We start from the raw sequence: 18,803 nt of genomic DNA, 5'->3' as shown, positions 1-18,803 counted from the left end.
CAGGGTTCTTAGGGATCTGTAGCCGGGGTATTGAGCTCTTAAGCAGTCTTCTGACTGTTCTGTCCCCACTTAAAGGCGATGGAAGGTGCGTAGTTGTGAGAGGTTGTGAAAATCTTACCTTCGTTTTTCCTATAGGTGGGGCAGACAGGACCAGAGCGCTCCAGAGTGAAACATGCACATGCTGAGATGAAACAATGGTGGTTTATTTTCTCCAAAGGTTAGGACATGCAGAGTGCAGTAATCCAAGTACTTGGCATTGTAATTCTCCAGTGATGCTTGCCTCTGTAGCTACTACGTGGTCAGAAGACTTTGCTCCTAGTAGCTCCAATCCAGTAAGGGATGTTGTTCTCACAAACTCTGGTTTGGAATGAACATACCAGGATGTGATGCAAGAGGGTCATCAGACACTCCCATGGGCTGGGCAAAAGAAACAGAGGAGCTGAAAGGTCTGACCAGTAGATGGCAGCAGAGACAAGCATGAAAAACATTAAATAACAGTTTTAACTAAGACAAATAGAAACAGCACAAGTACCCCTCCTGGTGCTCCGGTTTCCAGTTGGTTCCCCGGTTCGGTACCGGCGGACCACTACCCTGTCCCGGTCCCTTACGGTTCCACCAACCGTCTTCCCGGCTCCTGCAGGCGGCAACCACCGTCTGCCTCTTTGCCACGGTACCAGGGCTACGACCCCGGCACCGGTCAGTGTTGTCGCTGCAGACCTGACGTCACAGGCCTGCTGCACTTGAACTCCACTCCACTTCACTGTACTGACTGAACTACTCAACTCAACTGACTGACTACTAAACACTGTGCTCCCCACGGGGAACTGAACACTATTTGCTGTCTCAGGCCCTCTGTACTCCTCGGTGGGCATGGCCAACCGACTGGCTCCGCCCCCTGGTGTGACCATTGAACACTGAGAGAGGTGACAAGGGTTTGTAGGTTGGCTGCTGTCACCTTATTAGGGGCTGGTGTTTGTGCAGTGGGTCTATCTGTGACTACCTGGCTAGTCCAGGACGTCACAGTAGCGCCAGGCTCCCTTCAGAGAGACGTGACCCCCGGGTCCGGAGGCACTCGAGCCACCCATCACCCGGATCCGAGCGGCTCGGCTGCAGCCGAGCGCGAGGCGGTACAGCACCTCGGGAACGACGATCAGTAGTGACAGAGGACACAGGTACGCGTGCAACTGCTGATGATGCTAAATTAAATAGTATGTTAGCACACCCCTGTGGGTGTGCTAACATGTTAAGAGGGCGGAATGAGCGCAGGAACTAATGCTCTTGCAACTAGTCCCTGCACTTTTTCTAAAGATCTCTTTATCTATGCTCCTAGATACAAGGATGGTTATATAGTAATACAATACACTGTGCAGGCAGGGGTACTGGTTAGTGATATGAGTAAATTAAGTCATTCTGTGCCAGGGATGATCACAAAGGTTGGAGGAGTATTATGAATGTGGGGGCCATTCCTGTCACACAGTGACTACCGGGGTTCCGCCAGGTACATAGTAGCCCCCGGCGAGTGCCACAACACACAGGGTACATGCTACAACAGTGGGCCCTGGTGCTAGGGAAAGGGGAGCAGGGTCACTTCGTAAACTTATCTGAGGCTGATCCCTGCACTCCCTAATGTCCCTAAATGGGTTATTTCACCCCATCGACAATCACGTGCCTATCCCTATCTTTCCCTACACTTAGCCCTGTAGAGTGCGCAGGACAGAGAGAAACGCTAGTCCCGCTCTAGATTAAAAACAGAGAGGATTAGACAGACAGTGGTAAAATAAGCAGCAATCATACAAAGCACTCCAAACAACAAGAGGTAATAATGAGGAACGGACCAGAGGGGAGAAACCAAACAGGACCAAGGAAGGGAAAAGCAACACAACTTTCACTCAGCAAATGTTCTCTGAATGTCTTCCTGGTCCTCAGCTCACAATTTCCCTCTAGAGGCAAGTATTATTATTATTATTTATTATTATAGCGCCATTTATTCCATGGCGCTTTACAAGTGAAAGGGTATACGTACAACAATCATTAACAGTACATAACAGACTGGTACAGGAGGAGAGAGGACCCTGCCCGCGAGGGCTCACAGTCTACAGGGAATGGGTGATGGTACGATAGGTGAGGACAGAGCTGGTTGCGCAGTGGTCTACTGGACTGAGGGCTATTGTAGGTTGTAGGCTTGTTGGAAGAGATGGGTCTTGAGGTTCCTCTTGAAGCTTTCCACGGTAGGGGAGAGTCTGATGTGCTGAGGTAGAGCGTTCCAGAGTAGGGGGGATGCACGGGAGAAATCTTGTACGCGATTGTGGGAAGAGGAGATAAGGGAGGGGCAGAGAAGGAGATCTTGTGAGGATCTGAGGTTGCGTGCAGGTAGGTACCGGGAGACTAGGTCACAGATGTAGGGAGGAGACAGGTTGTGCATGGCTTTGTATGTCATGGTTAGTGTTTTGAACTGGAGTCGTTGGGTGATGGGAAGCCAGTGAAGGGATTGGCAGAGTGGCGAGGCTGGGGAGTAGCGAGGGGAGAGGTGGATTAGGCGGGCCGCAGAGTTTAGGATAGATTGGAGGGGTGCAAGAGTGTTGGAAGGGAGGCCAGAGAGCAGGAGGTTGCAGTAGTCGAGGCGGGAGATGATGAGGGCATGCACTAATGTTTTTGCTGATTCTTGGTTAAGGAAAGCACGGATCCGGGAGATGTTTTTGAGTTGTAATCGGCATGAGGTGAAGAGGGCTTGGATGTGTGGCTTGAAGGATAGAGCAGAGTCGAGGGTCACTCCAAGGCAACGAGCTTGTGAGACTGGGGAGAGTAAGCAACCATCGAGTTTGATGGAAAGGCTTGTTGGAGGAGATGAGTGAGGAGGAGGAAAGACAATGAATTCTGTTTTGTCCATGTTAAGTTTTAGGAATCGCGCAGAGAAGGATGAAATAGCAGACAGACATTGTGGGATTCTGGTTAGTAGAGAGGTGATGTCAAAGCAGAAACTATTGTGACGCCCTGGCAAAACCAGGTAGCCACAAATAGGCCCCTGCATAAAACCTTCCCTCATTAGGAAACACACAGCCAACCAGTAAACCCTAGTCACCCCCACTTAGGGACAGATAGACACACCAGTGGGCGTGACCAGGCGGTTGGAACACGCCCACCCAGGAGTTTAGACAGCCCAGGGCGGGAAAAACAGGCAGTTAAGCTTGAGAGTTCAGTTTGGAGAGGAGTGTGGGCTGGAGCTAGGGGTAGCTCCAGCAGTCAAGTCCAAGTTGAGCGGTGCCAGGGTAGGAGCCCTGGTGCCTTGGCTAGGAGGCAGACGGTGGTCTCTGTCAGCAGAAGACGAGAAGACGGCTCGGTGGAACCGAGGTGGACCGGGCCAGGGTTGTTGCCCGCCGGTACCGACACGGGGAACCGACCCGGAAACCGTAGCACAAAGGGGGGTACTCGGACCCTGAAGCCCGGAACCAGAAACAAGTGGAACTGGTTAATTTACCGATTGAGGCCAGGACTAGAGGTCATGTCCCACCCAAAGTCCCTCATAGAAGACAACAGCCCACCGATTAGGGATAAGAGGTGACCACCAGGGCCCATAGATCCCACGGGCCAACGTCTGCGGGCACGGCTCCTTAGGCCACATCCAGCCAGGAGCGGACTCCTGAGTTTTATACTGAGAAAGTCCAACTTACACAACGGTGCAGGAAAAGGATAGAGACCACCAGCCAGGTAGGGGATCCCGAACGCAACCGGCTGCGGCACCGGCCACCATCACCTTGGTTTACCAGAGACTTGTGTGTTTTCCTAACAGTGAGTACACCAGTATCCCCTGCGGTCGTCATCTCCCCTGCACCAGAGCCACCGGGTCCCGGGGCCACCATCCCTGCCCACGGAGGGGTTAACAACTTGCTGCACAACATCTCCCCCGGGTGTCCCGTAACAGCAGCGGTGGTGTCCCACCTCACCACACACCGTGAGTGGCGTCACGAACCTATTACGGCCTAGCCCGTACATCTATGTCCCCCATTTTAATCGGCTTGTCCGCGAGACCCCCGGGTCCGGAGACCCTCGAGCCACCACCCCTGAAGGTCCGGATCCGAGTAGCGGCGGCTGCTGGCACGGGGGCGGCACACTATCACTAGCAATTTACCTGGACTAGTAGGGAAGTATTTATAGCAGAGCCAATTAGCAATAGAGAATAGCTGCCCAAACCTTTCATTCAGAGTTTCAGGCACCAGAGGATCTACTTAACCCTAGGAGTGCTGTATAAAGGAGAATCTGCACAGCCAGCAGTAGTAACCTGACCAAATATGTATGTAGCAATGTGCTGTGATCTCTTGACACCAGAAATCGGACGGACCATTCTCTGTCGTGGTACCCTTGTGACAATTCCTCTATATCTCCGGGTTGAGGCTCGTTCAGACGTCAGTTTTTCTGGTATGAGTTTTATATGTGGTTTTCACAGCTAGAACTCCTCCCTATTAGAGTCTCACAGGCTGCACTTTTTCCCGTGAGCCTGGGAAGACAAACAGCACCAGCAGCAGGTGTAAGATGGCCACCGGACAGGTCCTCGAGGGGAGATATGTATCACATAGGTGATTATCCTCTGTGATGTAAGCCTGAAAGCAAGCTCCAGTTCGATATAGGACAGAGAGGGTTAATAAGGCTATCAACGGCCAGGTTTACGAGTAGTGACGTGAGTTTTTACACAGGGTTGTCAACCTTAAAAATAAGGCACTTTTAAGCCCTGTCCATAAAAAAAATTAAGATGTCTAATTTTTTTGAAGCTGAAGAAACTTATATGGATTAGTCTGACTGCATCTCTTTCATGAATGCAGCTGATGTGTTTATATCAGAATAGATGGATCATTTATAATCAGAATGATTTATTATGGTTTCCAATGTGTCCATAAAAAATATTGTCTGTGATTTTTTGATAAAATGTCCAGAAAAACTAAAAATCCAAGTTGTCAACGCTGAGAAAAGCCAAACTGAGCCCATGTGAATATTATTAACCTCTGGTTCTGATGGCGGACCCTGCTGAACACCCAGTGGAGGGGCACAACTCAGTCTCGACCCCTGCCAGCTATATTTCAATTTTATTTTTTTCTTTTGGTTATTCGCTGATAGACTCAGATGTACAGTATAAGCACAGGACTAACTGCATGGCATACTTCTGCATCCATGTGGCCCCTGACTACTGTTTTTCCAGTGCGGACCAGTAGAACACTAATTTTTGTATTCATTTCTAATATGGTTGAGGTGCACACATTAAATTAGTGGTAATGTGGCAGAATCTTCTGGAAAGCACGTGCTGGATATTATATTATGAGGGGCTTCAAAGGAAACCCTGAGAACAAAACTTCAGGCAAGTGTCTGTCTGAACTTAGAGCGAGACAAGAAATGAAAGCTACACTCTGTACCGCGCATGCGTACTCGGCTGCCGTCCATCTTCCGCCCTGAGTTAGGCGGGCTCTCCAGTACTGGGGTGTGTCGGCGGGCGGGGCTGAGAACTACGGTAATCATGGCGGCGGGCGAGCAGCAGGCTGCACACCGACCCGGGGCTTTGAAGCAGCAGAATAAGACTCACAAGACCGGTCGTCACCGAGGCCGAGGAGCACAGGACCGTGAGAACAAAGGTGAGGGGGAGTGTGCGCTGTGATGCCGGCGCCATGTGTGCTGCACGTGCTCTGCGTGTATCTCTGCCCCGTGCACAGCGCTGCCTGACACTTTAAGACCTTTCCCTTTAAATCGTGATGTCACACTGAAGCATCAGATTCCGGGTAATGTGCAAAATCCGCTTCATTACAAGACACCGTATTTGGGAACTTTTTCGGTTTCCACTGTCCTCGCTGCCGCTCACAGACCTTAGTGTACGGAGGGTAGATGCTAAAATGTATGGGCTCCTTCCAGGAAGGACGTAATTTTGTCACGTGATAGGGCGTGTTCAAAATGCAGCACGAACGTTTCCAGACGGTATAAACAGTCTTTTTGTAAGGCCACGTGGGCATGGGGCTGTTTTTCATAGAAGAGGGGGTCTGATTATAGTGGGCATTAGGAAGGCTCGCCACGCCCACTAACCAAGCCGGCCACGCCCACTAACCAAGCCGGCCACGCCCACTAACCAAGCCGGCCACGCCCACTAACCAGGAAGGAGCCCATAGTCTAGGCTCAACTGTGTAGGGAGAGCAGAGGTTCCCTTTAACTGGGCACCACTGCTATCCCTACAAGGTTGAGCCTAGACTCATCAGGTTTTTCCCTTACAAGCTGCGGCCACCACCACTGAGCCCTTATATAGAACATTCCAGAATACTGTATATAAGAGCCCAGGCCGCACTGTATAACGTAAAAATCATCTTTTATAATACTCACCTTGAGGGCAGTCCGGTCGGATCGGTGCCTCCTCTCTGCTGTGATTGCCATCCTGAGTGTCCTGCTGCCCAGCCCCGTGAGGATGGCGCGTCCTGCGTCCTTGCTTTCTAAATGCAAAATTCAGTAACTTTCTAATGTTCATTTAAACCCCCAAATTCTTCCATTTTGTTTGAGCTTTAGGCTGCTTTCACACATCCGGTTTTTGCTGAGCGGCACAATACAGCGCTTTGCAGAAAAAAACGCAACAGTTTTTTTTGCCGCCGGTTGCGTTTTTTCTGCATAGACTTGCATTAGCGCCGTTTTGTGCCGCATGGCCTTGCGTTGCGTCCGTTTTTTGCCGGATGCGGCATATTTAGCCCATGTGGTGGCCGGATGGAACGTTGCCTGGCACGTTTTTTTTGTGCGGCGAAAAAAACGCATCGCGACGGATCCGGCACAATGCGGCGCGATTTACAATACAAGCCTATGGATGCCGGGTGCGGCGTCCTGCGGAAAAAAACGCATCCGGCCGCCGGATGCAGTTTTTTTGCACTGCACATGCTCAGTATCAAGCCGCATCCGTCAAAAAACAGATGGGCCGCATGGAAAAACTAATGCAATGGATCCGGTTTTTTTTTCGACGCATCCGTTGTATAGGTTTTTGAGCCGGATTAAGCCGCACTGCAAAAAACGGATGTGTGAAAGCAGCCTAACTTGTAGCATCTGTGCTCTCCGCTCTTACCCTATCGTTTTATCAGGAGTGGGAAGTGGAAGAAGGCAGATCACACTGGACAGGGGGAAAACATCCAAGTCTTTAGGGAGGGCGGATCACACAGGCTGTTCTGCATCAGAGCATAGGTAGCAGGAGAGAATATAAACGACACTGTGCAGGAGGAAGGGGTGAACCACACGTATGTATGTACATAGGGAGAAAGGTGAGGACCCATGACAGACAGATAATGCAAAGGGGGAATGGGAAATTACACACTTCTCCGCACAAGGGATAAGCGATCCCTCATGGGCCGCAGATGAGAAATCAGTTCACTAATACAAGATGGCCAATACAGCCAGCATCTTCCTGGATACACATGTGCCGCCCCCGTGCTAGCAGCTGGTGCTGGTCGGATCCGGATCTACGGTGCGTCTCGAGGGGTTCTCCGAACCCGGGGGTCGCGCAGCCACTCCGAATAAAAGGGGGACGTATTTATACGGGATTGATTGTAGAATGTCTGTGACGCCACCCACGGTGTGTGGTGAGATGCAGCACCACCTCTGCCGTTGCGGGGCTCCCGGGGACGTTTGGCTGGCAGCTGGATGTTAACCCCTCCGTGGGTAGGGATGGATGTCTCGGGGCCCAATGTCTCTATGCTGGGGATGGTGAGTGCAGGGGCCGGCGCACCTGGCCAGGCTGGGGATGTTACTCACGGTCGAATAAAGCACACGAGTCCTGTGGTAAACCAAGGTGATGGTGGCCGTCTGCCGCAGACGGGTGTATCTGATCCCACACCCGGGTTGGTAGTCAAAGTCTCTCTCCTCTGCACTCAGTGTTTTGTAGATAGGACTTCTCGGTTTGAAACACAGGAGTCCGCTCCCAGTCCTTTTGTTGGGAGCCGTGCCCGCCTGACGCTAACCCGTGGGATCTACAGGCCCTGGCTGTGGCCCTATCCCGCTCTGTGGGTGGTTGTCTACTTTTTGGGACTTAGGTTGGGACAGGACCTAAAATCCTGCCCTCAATCGGTTAATTAGCTAGGCCGTTGGTTTCGGTCCTGGCTTCAGGGTCCGAGTACCCCCTCTGTGCACACGGTTTCTGGGTCCGTTCTCCGGTGTCGGTATAGGCGGGCTACAACCCTGCCCTGGTCCACCTCGGATCCCCGCAGCCATCTTCCCGTCCCCTGCAGACTCTGGCTACCGTCTGCCACTTAGCCTAGGTGTCAGGGCTCCGACCCTGGCACCTGTCAGCTTGCACCTCCACTCCAACTTCAACTCACACTAAAACTCATCTGACTGTTTTACCGCCCTGGGCTCTCCAGACCCCTGGGTGGGCGTGTTCCAACCGCCTGGTCCCACCCACTGGTGTGTCCGTCCTTCCCTGAGGGGGGTGACTAGGGTTTCAGGTCGGCTGATTTAACCCTTCGTGGGATGGGTGTTGTGCGGGGGCCTACATGTATAACTACCTGGTTTTCCACGGCGCTACACAGAGACCTCCAATCCAGCATGTATTAGGACAACACGACTGGATGAGAACAGAATGGAACTACCATATGAGCATGTGGGAAGATGTACATGGGGGGGGGGGGGGTGAAGATGAATAAAGGATAGGAAAGAAGAAGACTTCTGCAGAAAACGTAGCGGTTACCTTGACTTAAAAAAAATAAAAGATACGTTAATATATTGTGAGACTGTGACCGGGGTTATCTATGACGGCCGGTATGTCTCGCCCCGGTTGTGCTCACTCCATGATAGAAAGTAAATCCACTCTAGGGTTAATCCTGTTTCCCTACAGGCTGAAGGAAGGGTTAAATGGAAACAGGAACGAGGGCAGGTGTGCCGGGTGTGAGGGAGTGAACACAACTCCCTGAGTTCTCTGCTGGAGAAGCACATGTATATATTGTTGTGGACTTTTTTTTGTTTGGACATTAAAACCGTGTGCTGTGAACCTTAATGCCTGGATCCCGTGTCTTCTGCAGCGCAGCCGACCGTGCTACCTCACATATGGTGGAGAATGCGGGCATGACAGCCGGTGAGGTGTAGCATCCATCCCTGGTGACCCAGCAGCACATGTCCTGGATCCGAGCGGCTATACTACAGCCCAAACCCGGTGACGCTATGGAGGACATACTAAGGCAGCAGCAATAGACTAATGCACAGCTACAAGAGGCTAATGCACAGCAGCAACAGACCAATGCACACCTGCTCCGGGCGTTGGAACGTCAGCAGCAATCCTTGCAAGCGCAGGAAAAAAGGCACCAAGAACAGATGGTTCTCCTGGCCAAGTCGATCCGTGCCGGACCGGCAGCAACAACCCCGGGACCGGGTGATGACGGCAGCGTCCGGAAAGCGGTGAGACAAGCGTTGCAAAAGATGACCCCGGGGGATGATGTGGAAGCGTTCCTGGCGGTGTTTGAGCGGGTGGCCGAGCGGGAAAAGCTGCCGACCCCCCAGTGGGCTGAGGTATTGTCGCCCTATCTGACGGGGGAACCCCAAAAAGCGTACCTGGACCTCTGTACCGAGGACGCCATTGACTATGTGACCCTAAAAGCCGAAATACTGGCACGGTTGGGGGTGAATACCTATGTACGGGCTCAGCGGGTAAATCAGTGGTTCTATGAGGAAGCCAAACCCGTACGCTCCCAGGCCTATGACTTGTTGCATCTTGTAAAAAAATGGTTGCAGCCTGACACTCTGAGCCCGGCGCAGATGGTGGAAAGGGTAGTAGTGGATCGTTTTGTGCGCACTTTACCCGTCACCGTTCAACGGTGGGTAGGACAGGGTGACCCGAGTACCCTGGACCAGTTAGTGTCCCTGGTAGAGCGGCATGTGGCTACGCAGGACTTGATACGGGACACTGAGACTTTGCGTACCGCCCGTCGGTCCGGCCCCTCCAAGCCTAGGGCCAAGGACCCACCGCCGACAACGGTGCAGGAGTCCCCTACCGTCCCGCCTGAGGCCGCGGCCGCCAATCCTGAGGTCCGGAAGGTTCTGTACCCTAAACGACAACCCGTCAAGGGGGTTTCCGTCCCCATTAGATGTTGGCGGTGCCAGCGGTTGGGACATATGGAAGCCCAGTGTCCACTCACCACGGAGCCCATGGATTGTGGGGTTACCCGGCGGGGTTCAATGTATGCTCAGGTGGTGTGTACCGCTGACCTGGTCTCCCCAGAGACGGAGCCCCACTTGTGCCAAATACAGGTGAATGGATGTCCGGTTACAGGATTGTTGGATTCCGGAAGCTTAGTGACCCTTGTGCGATCCACCTTGAGGGCTAAAGTAAAGGCCACAGGACGTACCTTGGGGGTGGTTTGCATACATGGGGACCGCCGAGACTATCCCACGGGGATTGTCACCATCACAGCACCTTGCGGTCAGGTGCAACATGAGGTGGGACTTCTTAACACTCTTCCTTATGACGTGATCCTAGGAAGGGATCTGCCCTATTTTTGGACTTTATGGAAGGGACCCCCTAAGTCTCCTCAGATATTGGTCAGTCCGGGACCTGAGCCCTACAATCCTGAATCCGGGACACCTGCCGTAGGGGTCCCCATGATAGGGACAGAATGTGAACCCGATAGGTCGCCCCTAGAGGTATTGGCAGGAAAGGCTGAGACGGTCGAACCCATCCCGGAGTTGGAGGCGTCCCCGGATACGTTTGGGACTGCCCAACTCCAGGACCCTACATTAATACATGCCCGGAGTCGGGTGACAGTAATTGACGGGGTGGCACAGCTGCCCGGTGCCCAGGTAAGGTACCCCCATTTCGCTCTTAAGCAGGATTTACTCTACCGGGTAGATGAAATACGGGGCGTGGGGGTAGAGCAGTTGGTGGTGCCCCAGCCGCATCGTCGGCGGGTCCTCGACTTGGCTCATAAACACCTGATGAGTGGCCACCTAGGGGTCAAGAAAACGCAGGAGCGAATATTGCAAAGGTTCTATTGGCCCGGAGTCTTTGGGGAGGTAAAACGGTTCTGCGAAACCTGCCCGGAGTGTCAGCTTACCGCACCCCTGACCCATTTTCGCAGTCCGTTGGTACCGTTACCCATTATAGAAGTCCCTTTTGAACGGATAGGGATGGATCTGGTGGGGCCCCTCGTAAAGTCCGCTCGAGGGCACCAACACATCCTAGTGATCGTTGACTATGCCACCCGGTATCCCGAGGCGATACCTCTCAGACATACTGCAGCAAAGCTTATAGCTCGGGAGTTGTTTGCTGTGTTCTGCCGGGTGGGGTTGCCCAAGGAGATCCTTACGGATCAGGGGACCCCATTCATGTCTAAAGTGACCAAAGAGCTATGCCGGCTACTCCAGATCAAGCAGTTGCGTACGTCTGTGTATCATCCTCAAACGGATGGTTTAGTCGAGCGTTTCAATAAAACCCTGAAAACCATGCTAAAAAGGGTGATTTCAAAAGACGGGAAAGACTGGGATATGATGCTTCCCTATTTGATGTTTGCCATACGAGAGGTGCCACAGGCATCCACGGGGTTTTCGCCTTTTGAATTGTTATACGGGCGACATCCCCGGGGATTGTTGGACCTGGCAAAGGAAACATGGGAGCAAGAGCCCACCCCCCATAAAAGTGTGATTGAACACATTTTGGGTATGCAGAACCGCATAAGCGCGGTCATACCAATTGTGAAGGAGCATCTACAGGAGGCTCAGGCCGCGCAAAGCGGCCGCTACAATAGACAAGCTACCATGCGGACCTTTAAACCCGGGGATCGGGTGTTGGTATTAATCCCCACGGCGGAGAGTAAATTCCTGGCTCAGTGGCAAGGCCCCTACGAGATAAAGGAAAGAGTCGGGGTGGTTAACTATAAAGTATTGCAGCCCGGTAGGCGGAAACCTGAACAAATATACCATGTCAACCTGTTAAAACCTTGGCAGGAACGGGAAAGCCTGTTGGCTGTTTTTTTCCCATCTCCCTCCTCTTCGGGTCATTCACCTCCGGCTCCAGTGACCTCCGGAGAGGACGAACCGGAAGTAAGGATTGGAGAAGCCCTCACCAAGCAACAGAGGCGAGAGGCCAGACGGTTGGTTCAGCAGAACCCCGATGTCTTCTCCGAGCTGCCCGGTAGGACCAGTCTGATACGACATGATATTGTCACCGAGCCCCACCTGAAGGTACGCCTGAAGTCATACCGGGTACCGGAGGCTCGACGACAAGCCATATCGGAGGAAGTAAAGACAATGTTACGCCTGGGGGTCATCGAAAAATCCCGGAGTGAATGGGCTAGTCCGATTGTCCTAATACCAAAACCCGATGGCTCCTTAAGGTTCTGCAATGACTTTAGGAGATTGAACGAAATATCCAAGTTCGATCTCTACCCCATGCCCCGGGTGGATGAGCTGATTGATAGGCTGGGACAGGCGCGGTATTTTACCACGCTCGACCTGACCAAGGGGTACTGGCAGGTGCCACTGACGGAGTCCGCCAAGGAGAAAACCGCTTTTGTTACGCCGGAGGGTCTCTTCCACTATGTTGTCTTGCCTTTTGGGTTACATGGCGCTCCGGCCACGTTCCAGAGGTTGATGGACTTAGTGCTGGAACCCCACCAGGCGTATGCATCAGCGTACCTTGATGACATCATTATTTACAGCTCCGATTGGCAGACCCACTTGGAACATGTACAAGCGGTGGTGGACGCGCTTCGAACAGCCGGATTGACAGCCAATCCCAAGAAATGTGCGTTGGGACTCACGGAAGCCCGCTACTTGGGCTACGTGATAGGCCAAGGAGTGATTAAGCCCCAAATTAACAAGGTTGAGGCGATCCAGAAGTGGCCTAGACCCCTAACCACGAAGCAGGTTAGGGCCTTCCTGGGTATCGTGGGATACTACAGGAGGTTTGTAAAGGATTTTGCGGGACTATCAGCCCCCTTGACGGACCTTCTCAAAGGCAAGAAGTCCGTCATGGTGCGCTGGACTCCGCAGGCCGAGGACTCCTTCCGGGCCCTGAAGGGGGTCCTGTGCGGACAGCCCGTTCTTGTACACCCTGATTTCCGGAAGGAGTTCATAGTACAGACTGACGCCTCAGAGGTCGGCCTGGGGGCAGTGCTGTCTCAGGTGGTTCAGGGGGAGGAACACCCCGTCACCTTCTTAAGTAGGAAGCTCACCCCTCCCGAGCGGAATTATAGCGTAGTGGAGAAGGAGTGCCTGGCGATCAAGTGGGCCTTGGAGTCCCTACGCTATTACCTGCTGGGACGGCAGTTTCGCTTGGTGACGGATCACTCTCCACTGGTCTGGATGAGGTCCGCCAAGGAACGGAATGCCCGGGTTACCCGGTGGTTCCTTTCTCTGCAGAACTTCCGGTTTACGGTTGAACATAGGGCCGGTAGGTTGCAGGGCAACGCCGATGCCTTGTCCCGCGGCCCGTGTTTGATGGCGGGAGTTCAACCCCGCACGCTTGAACTGAGGGGGGGGTATGTGAGACTGTGACCGGGGTTATCTATGACGGCCGGTATGTCTCGCCCCGGTTGTGCTCACTCCATGATAGAAAGTAAATCCACTCTAGGGTTAATCCTGTTTCCCTACAGGCTGAAGGAAGGGTTAAATGGAAACAGGAACGAGGGCAGGTGTGCCGGGTGTGAGGGAGTGAACACAACTCCCTGAGTTCTCTGCTGGAGAAGCACATGTATATATTGTTGTGGACTTTTTTTTGTTTGGACATTAAAACCGTGTGCTGTGAACCTTAATGCCTGGATCCCGTGTCTTCTGCAGCGCAGCCGACCGTGCTACCTCACAATATGTTAAAACCAATTTTTGCTGTGTTTGTAGTATTTGAGGCTTGAGCATCATGTCCACACATTACCCAGAATACTTGGCTTATGTATGATCTTGAGGACATTTGTTTCTTTCTTGTCAGATGCCAGTGTTGGTCTCCATTCACTTCTATGGAGTGTGAAGGGCAGGCTAGGCCGTTGCCTTGTTATTCCTTGATATATGACATTGTGCCGTGTCCTATCATGTTCTACTGCTATGTCCTAATTTGTCGAATGCAGCAGGAGTTGTTTTCAGCATTGCATATACTTTCTGTGATATCAACTAAATGACTATTTTTCCATTTCATTTAGGGCGAGTACCTGTCAAAATTTTGAGCAAAAAAATAAAGAAACATTTAAGCAAGCTGGACAGGAGACATAAAGCCAACCAGATCCGCAGAAACCGGAAAGATGCTGTGAGTAAATCGGGTTTATTACCAGTTTTCGGCCAGATGTACCCGGCTGTAATATGGCTCGCTTTGTAATGGGGTCTCAACAGTACTTCAGTGTGTTTATAGGTATATTGGGGAAGGGGCTCACCGCAGAGGGCATCTGATGGAGCACTGTACGGAGGCACATGGAGTCACTTGCTGAGCTGCGCTGGGCTCTGTGTGCCTCCATGACACATTTTATATATTTTTATAGCAAAAAGCGGGGCCAGGTAACTGTATTGACCTTGTCCACATATAGCAGGGGTCGGGAACCTATGGCTTGCGAGCCAGATGTGGCTCTTTTGATGGCTGCATCTGGCTCACAGACAAACCTTTTAATAAAAAAAATACCATATTTCTTTATCGTTCCTATGGGAGACCCAGACCATGGGTGTTTAGCTTCTGCCTCCGGAGGACACACAAAGTACTACACTTAAAAGTGTAGCTCCTCCCTCTGAGCTTATACACCCCCTGGAGAGCCAGTCCTATCCAGTTTATTGCTTTGTGTCAGGAGGCATACATCCACACATGCATTCTCATCTGATTTGTTTGATTTTTGGAAAGAGTTTGAAGAAAAGCGGGTCCATGTCTGAAAGAGTTTGAAGAAAAGCGGGTCCATGTCTGGACTCCCGGCATGTCCCTTCTCAACCCACTGTGTCGGCGGTGTTGTTAAGGTTGATTTCCAAGGCTGGAGCCTTACATGCCGCGCTCCTTCACCATCCCTCCTGGGCTCTGGCTTGAAGTGGGAGCCAGCACGGTCTCCATGCCTGGCAGGAGTCCGGTCTCCATCCACAGCCCCTTGAGGATCCTGTTGGGCCGGAGCACTCATCCCCAGGGACCTGGCCCTGCGTCTCAGCAGCTAAGTACCTGAGACGTTTATGTGTTGGGGGTCCCGGTTCTTTATTTTATGGGGAGAGTATGCTGTAATGATTATTTTGACTTTTCCGGCGGGTTCTCTAGCTTTTGCCTGAGAACCGCGCCGATGGTTCCTGCTTGTCGGCCTCGCCGCTTAAATTTAGGCCCCGGCTTCGCCGGAGGCCTAGTTTCATTTTCCTGCCCTCGCATGTCACTCATGCAGAGGGACAGGCTCGGCTCCTCCCGGCGGCCGTTCTACACAGGGGAGGGACACTCCCCACTGCTGGGGCGTCCCTCCTCCCCTGCAGGTCTCTATAGCCCTCCAGTTCCCGCTCTCCTATAGGAACGCCCCCTAGTCCCGCCCCCTCTCCTCGCTCCGGCGGCCATTTCTCACGCAGAGTTTAGTCTGCTCTGGGACATTCTGCACTCTGCATCTCTGCTGAGGTGCTGTGCACTGGGGGACCGGGCTTCGGGATCTGGAGGGCACACAACAACCGCACCCAGCGGTCTGGTAAGCCACAGCCGGTCTCCGGTTGTGGACCTCTGTATATTCTCCCTGGGGTTCATTCTCTGCAAAACCCCCACTCCAGCAGCATGTCTCACACAAGGAGCAAGGCTCCAAAGCTTTATTCTGTATGCACTGCATGTAAGCTCCTGCTGCCTGAGCCGAGCATTTATCCACACTGTGATGGTTGCTCTAACTTGGCGGTGCCACAGCCTGGAGTCTCACCCCCAGTGGTCTCTCAGGCTGCTGCTGCACCTGTGGCTGAACCCCCGGCCTGGGTAGAGTCCTTTTTCTAGGTCCATATCCCAGTCATTTGCTGAGTCCATGGGACTTTTGTCCAGGACTTTGATGAATATGCATCAGCCCTCCTCACAGGGTGCCTCTCATACTCTTGACAGAGGATTCCTATCCTCTGACCTCCGTCCATCGGAGCTCACGGAGGATTCATCATCCGGTCCCAGACCCCGTCCTTCTAAGAGAAGGCGCAGGGTTTCCTCCCCCCTCCTCATTCCACGGCTCTGTCACAAGAGCTGACTCGCAAGATGAGGAGGATGCCCTCACGGGTGGCTCGGAGGCTATGTATCCCATCGATTTCTCTGAGGGTGACTCAGATCTTAGTGACTTGATTGCTTCTATTAATTCTGTGCTGGATCTCACTCCGCCAGTGTCAGAAGAGCAACTCTCTCTGGCAGAATAACATCAGTTTACCTCGCCTAAGAGAGTGAAGAGTGTGTTCTTTAACCACTCCAGTTTGCAAGCCGCTGTGACCAAGCCCAGGGCCTGCCCTGACAAACGCTTTCCACAGCGTGGTTCTGATGACCGGTTTCCATTTCCACCTGAGGTGGTCAAGGAGTGGTCTCACTCCCCAAAGGTAGACCCTCCGTTGTCTAGGCTCTCAGCCCGGACCGTTGTGTCGGTGGCTGACGGCACCTCACTTAAGGATTCCGCTGACCGTCAGATTGACCTTTTGGCCAAATCTGTGTATGAAGCTGCGGGGGCCATGTTTTCCTCGACTTTTGCAGCAGTGTGGGCTCTCAAAGCCATCTCTGCTTCTCTAGAGGAGATTCATTCCCTCACCAAGGAATCTATGCCTGAGATGGTTACCTTAACCTCTCAGGCTTCAGCTTTTTAATCTTATGCTATGTCTGCAATGCTAGAGGCTGCTCACCGCACTGCGGTGGCTTCAGCTAATTCTCTTGTTATCCGCAGGAGTTTGTGGCTTCGAGAGTGGAAGGCAGATTCTTCTTCCAAGAAGTTTCTTGCTGGGCTCCCTTTTGCTGGTTCACGGCTGTTTGGTGAACAGCTGGATGAAATCATTAAGGAAGCTACTGGCGGGAAGAGTACTTCCATGCCACAAACCAAGACTAGGAAACCCGCCCATGGTAGGAATCAATCGAGGTTTCGTTCCTTTCGTTCCTCCAACTGGTCATCCTCTAAGCCTTCCGCCTCGTCCGCTAACTCAGCCAAGGATCAGAAATCGAACTGGCGCACAAAAGCGCGTCTGCAGAAGTCCGCAGGAGGTTCTGCCACTAAGGCAGCCTCCTCATGACTCTCGGCCCGCTCCAGCCACGTCCTTAGTCGGTGGCAGGATCTCCCACTTTGGCGACGCTTGGTTAAAGCAAGTCTCCGATCAGTGGGTGAGAGACATCATATCTCACGGCTACAGGATAGAATTCTCTTCCAGCCCGCCAAACAGATTTTTTCTCTCAACTCCCCCCTGCTCCAAGGCCGCCGCCTTCTCACAGGCCGTGGCATCCTTGCAGGCAAACGGAGTGACTGTACCAGTTCCTGCTCGAGAACGGTTCAGAGGTTTTTACTCAAACCTCTTCCTAGTTCCAAAAAAGGACGGTACCTTCCGGCCCATCCTGGATCTCAAGCTTCTCAACAAGCATGTCCGGGTGCGGCATTTTCGCATGGAGTCTCTGCGATCAGTCATTGCCTCTATGACCCAAGGGGATTTCCTGGCGTCCATCGACATCAGAGATGCCTATCTACATGTGCCAATCGCAGTGTCACACCAGCGTTGGTTACGTTTTGCGATAGGAGAGGATCATTTCCAATTCGTGGCTCTCCCCTTCGGGTTAGCCACGGCCCCTCGGGTATTCACCAAGGTCATGGCGGCAGTGATTGCGGTCCTGCACCTCCAGGGGTTGGCAGTGCTTCCTTATCTGGACGACCTTCTGGTCAAGGGTCCATCCAGCGCAGACTGTCAGCGGAGTGTTTCGCTCACTCTCGCCACTCTAGCCCAATTCGGGTGGCTTGTCAATCTTCCCAAATCCACCCTGACTCCGACCCAGAGTCTCGCGTACCTAGGGATGCAGTTCGAGACTTTGCCGGCACTTGTGAAGTTGCCCTTAGTCAAACAGCAGTCTCTTCGGCTAGCGGTGCGCTCTCTTCTGAGGCCCCGCCGTTATTCCCTCAGGCGCCTGATGCAGGTGCTGGGTCAAATGGTGGCGTCCATGGAGGCGGTTCCCTTTGCCCAGTTCCATCTGCGCCCTCTGCAGCTGGACATTCTCCGCTGTTGGGACAAGCGGCCTTCCTCCTTACACAGGTTAGTGGCTCTGTCGCCACGGACCAGGAGCTCTCTTCAGTGGTGGCTTCGGCCCCTCTCCCTGTTCCAAGGGCGCTCCTTTCTGACTCCGTCCTGGGTGATTCTCACCACGGATGCCAGGCTATCCGGCTGGGGAGCGGTATATCTCCACCGCAGAGCACAGGGCACTTGGACTCCGTCCGAGTCAGCCCTTTCAATCAATGTGCTGGAAACCAGAGCTGTGCTTCTAGCTCTCCTAGCCTTTCCCCACCTGTTGGCGGGCAGGCACATTCGAGTCCAGTCACACAACGTGACAGCGGTTGCCTACATCAATCACCAGGGCGGGACACGCAGCCACCTGGCAATGTTGGAGGTCCAACGCATTCTTCAATGGGCGGAGGACTCCAAGTCCACCATATCCGCAGTCCACATCCCAGGCGTAGAAAACTGGGAGGCAGATTATCTCAGCCGTCAATCCGCGGACGGTGGCGAGTGGTCCCTGCACCCGGCAGTGTTTCAGTCAATCTGCCGCAAGTGGGGCACTCCGGACCTGGACCTAATGGCATCCCGTCTCAACAACAAGGTTCCTGTCTACGTGGCTCGCTCCCACGATCCTCAGGCCTTCGCCGCGGACGCTCTGGTTCAGGATTGGTCCCAGTTTCGTCTGTCCTACGTGTTTC

The 18,803-nt window shown here is 53.0% G+C and overlaps 1 protein-coding gene across 1 annotated transcript in view; it reads left to right on the top strand.

Moving 5' to 3' along the window:
• The first annotated feature begins 5,475 nt into the window (after nt 1-5,475).
• Nucleotides 5,476-18,803, top strand: part of TSR1 (TSR1 ribosome maturation factor) — a 65,972-nt gene continuing 52,644 nt past the window's right edge. The window contains exons 1-2 of the mRNA XM_075335345.1: nt 5,476-5,615; nt 14,115-14,218. Coding sequence (XP_075191460.1) covers nt 5,501-5,615; nt 14,115-14,218 — 219 coding nt within the window. The 5' untranslated portion in view covers nt 5,476-5,500. The remainder of the gene's footprint in view (nt 5,616-14,114; nt 14,219-18,803) is intronic.

The sequence above is a fragment of the Anomaloglossus baeobatrachus genome, chromosome 2, assembly GCF_048569485.1.
Source record: "Anomaloglossus baeobatrachus isolate aAnoBae1 chromosome 2, aAnoBae1.hap1, whole genome shotgun sequence".
Classification (NCBI taxonomy): Eukaryota; Metazoa; Chordata; class Amphibia; order Anura; family Aromobatidae; genus Anomaloglossus; species Anomaloglossus baeobatrachus.
This window is presented reverse-complemented; position numbering and strand designations above follow the sequence as displayed.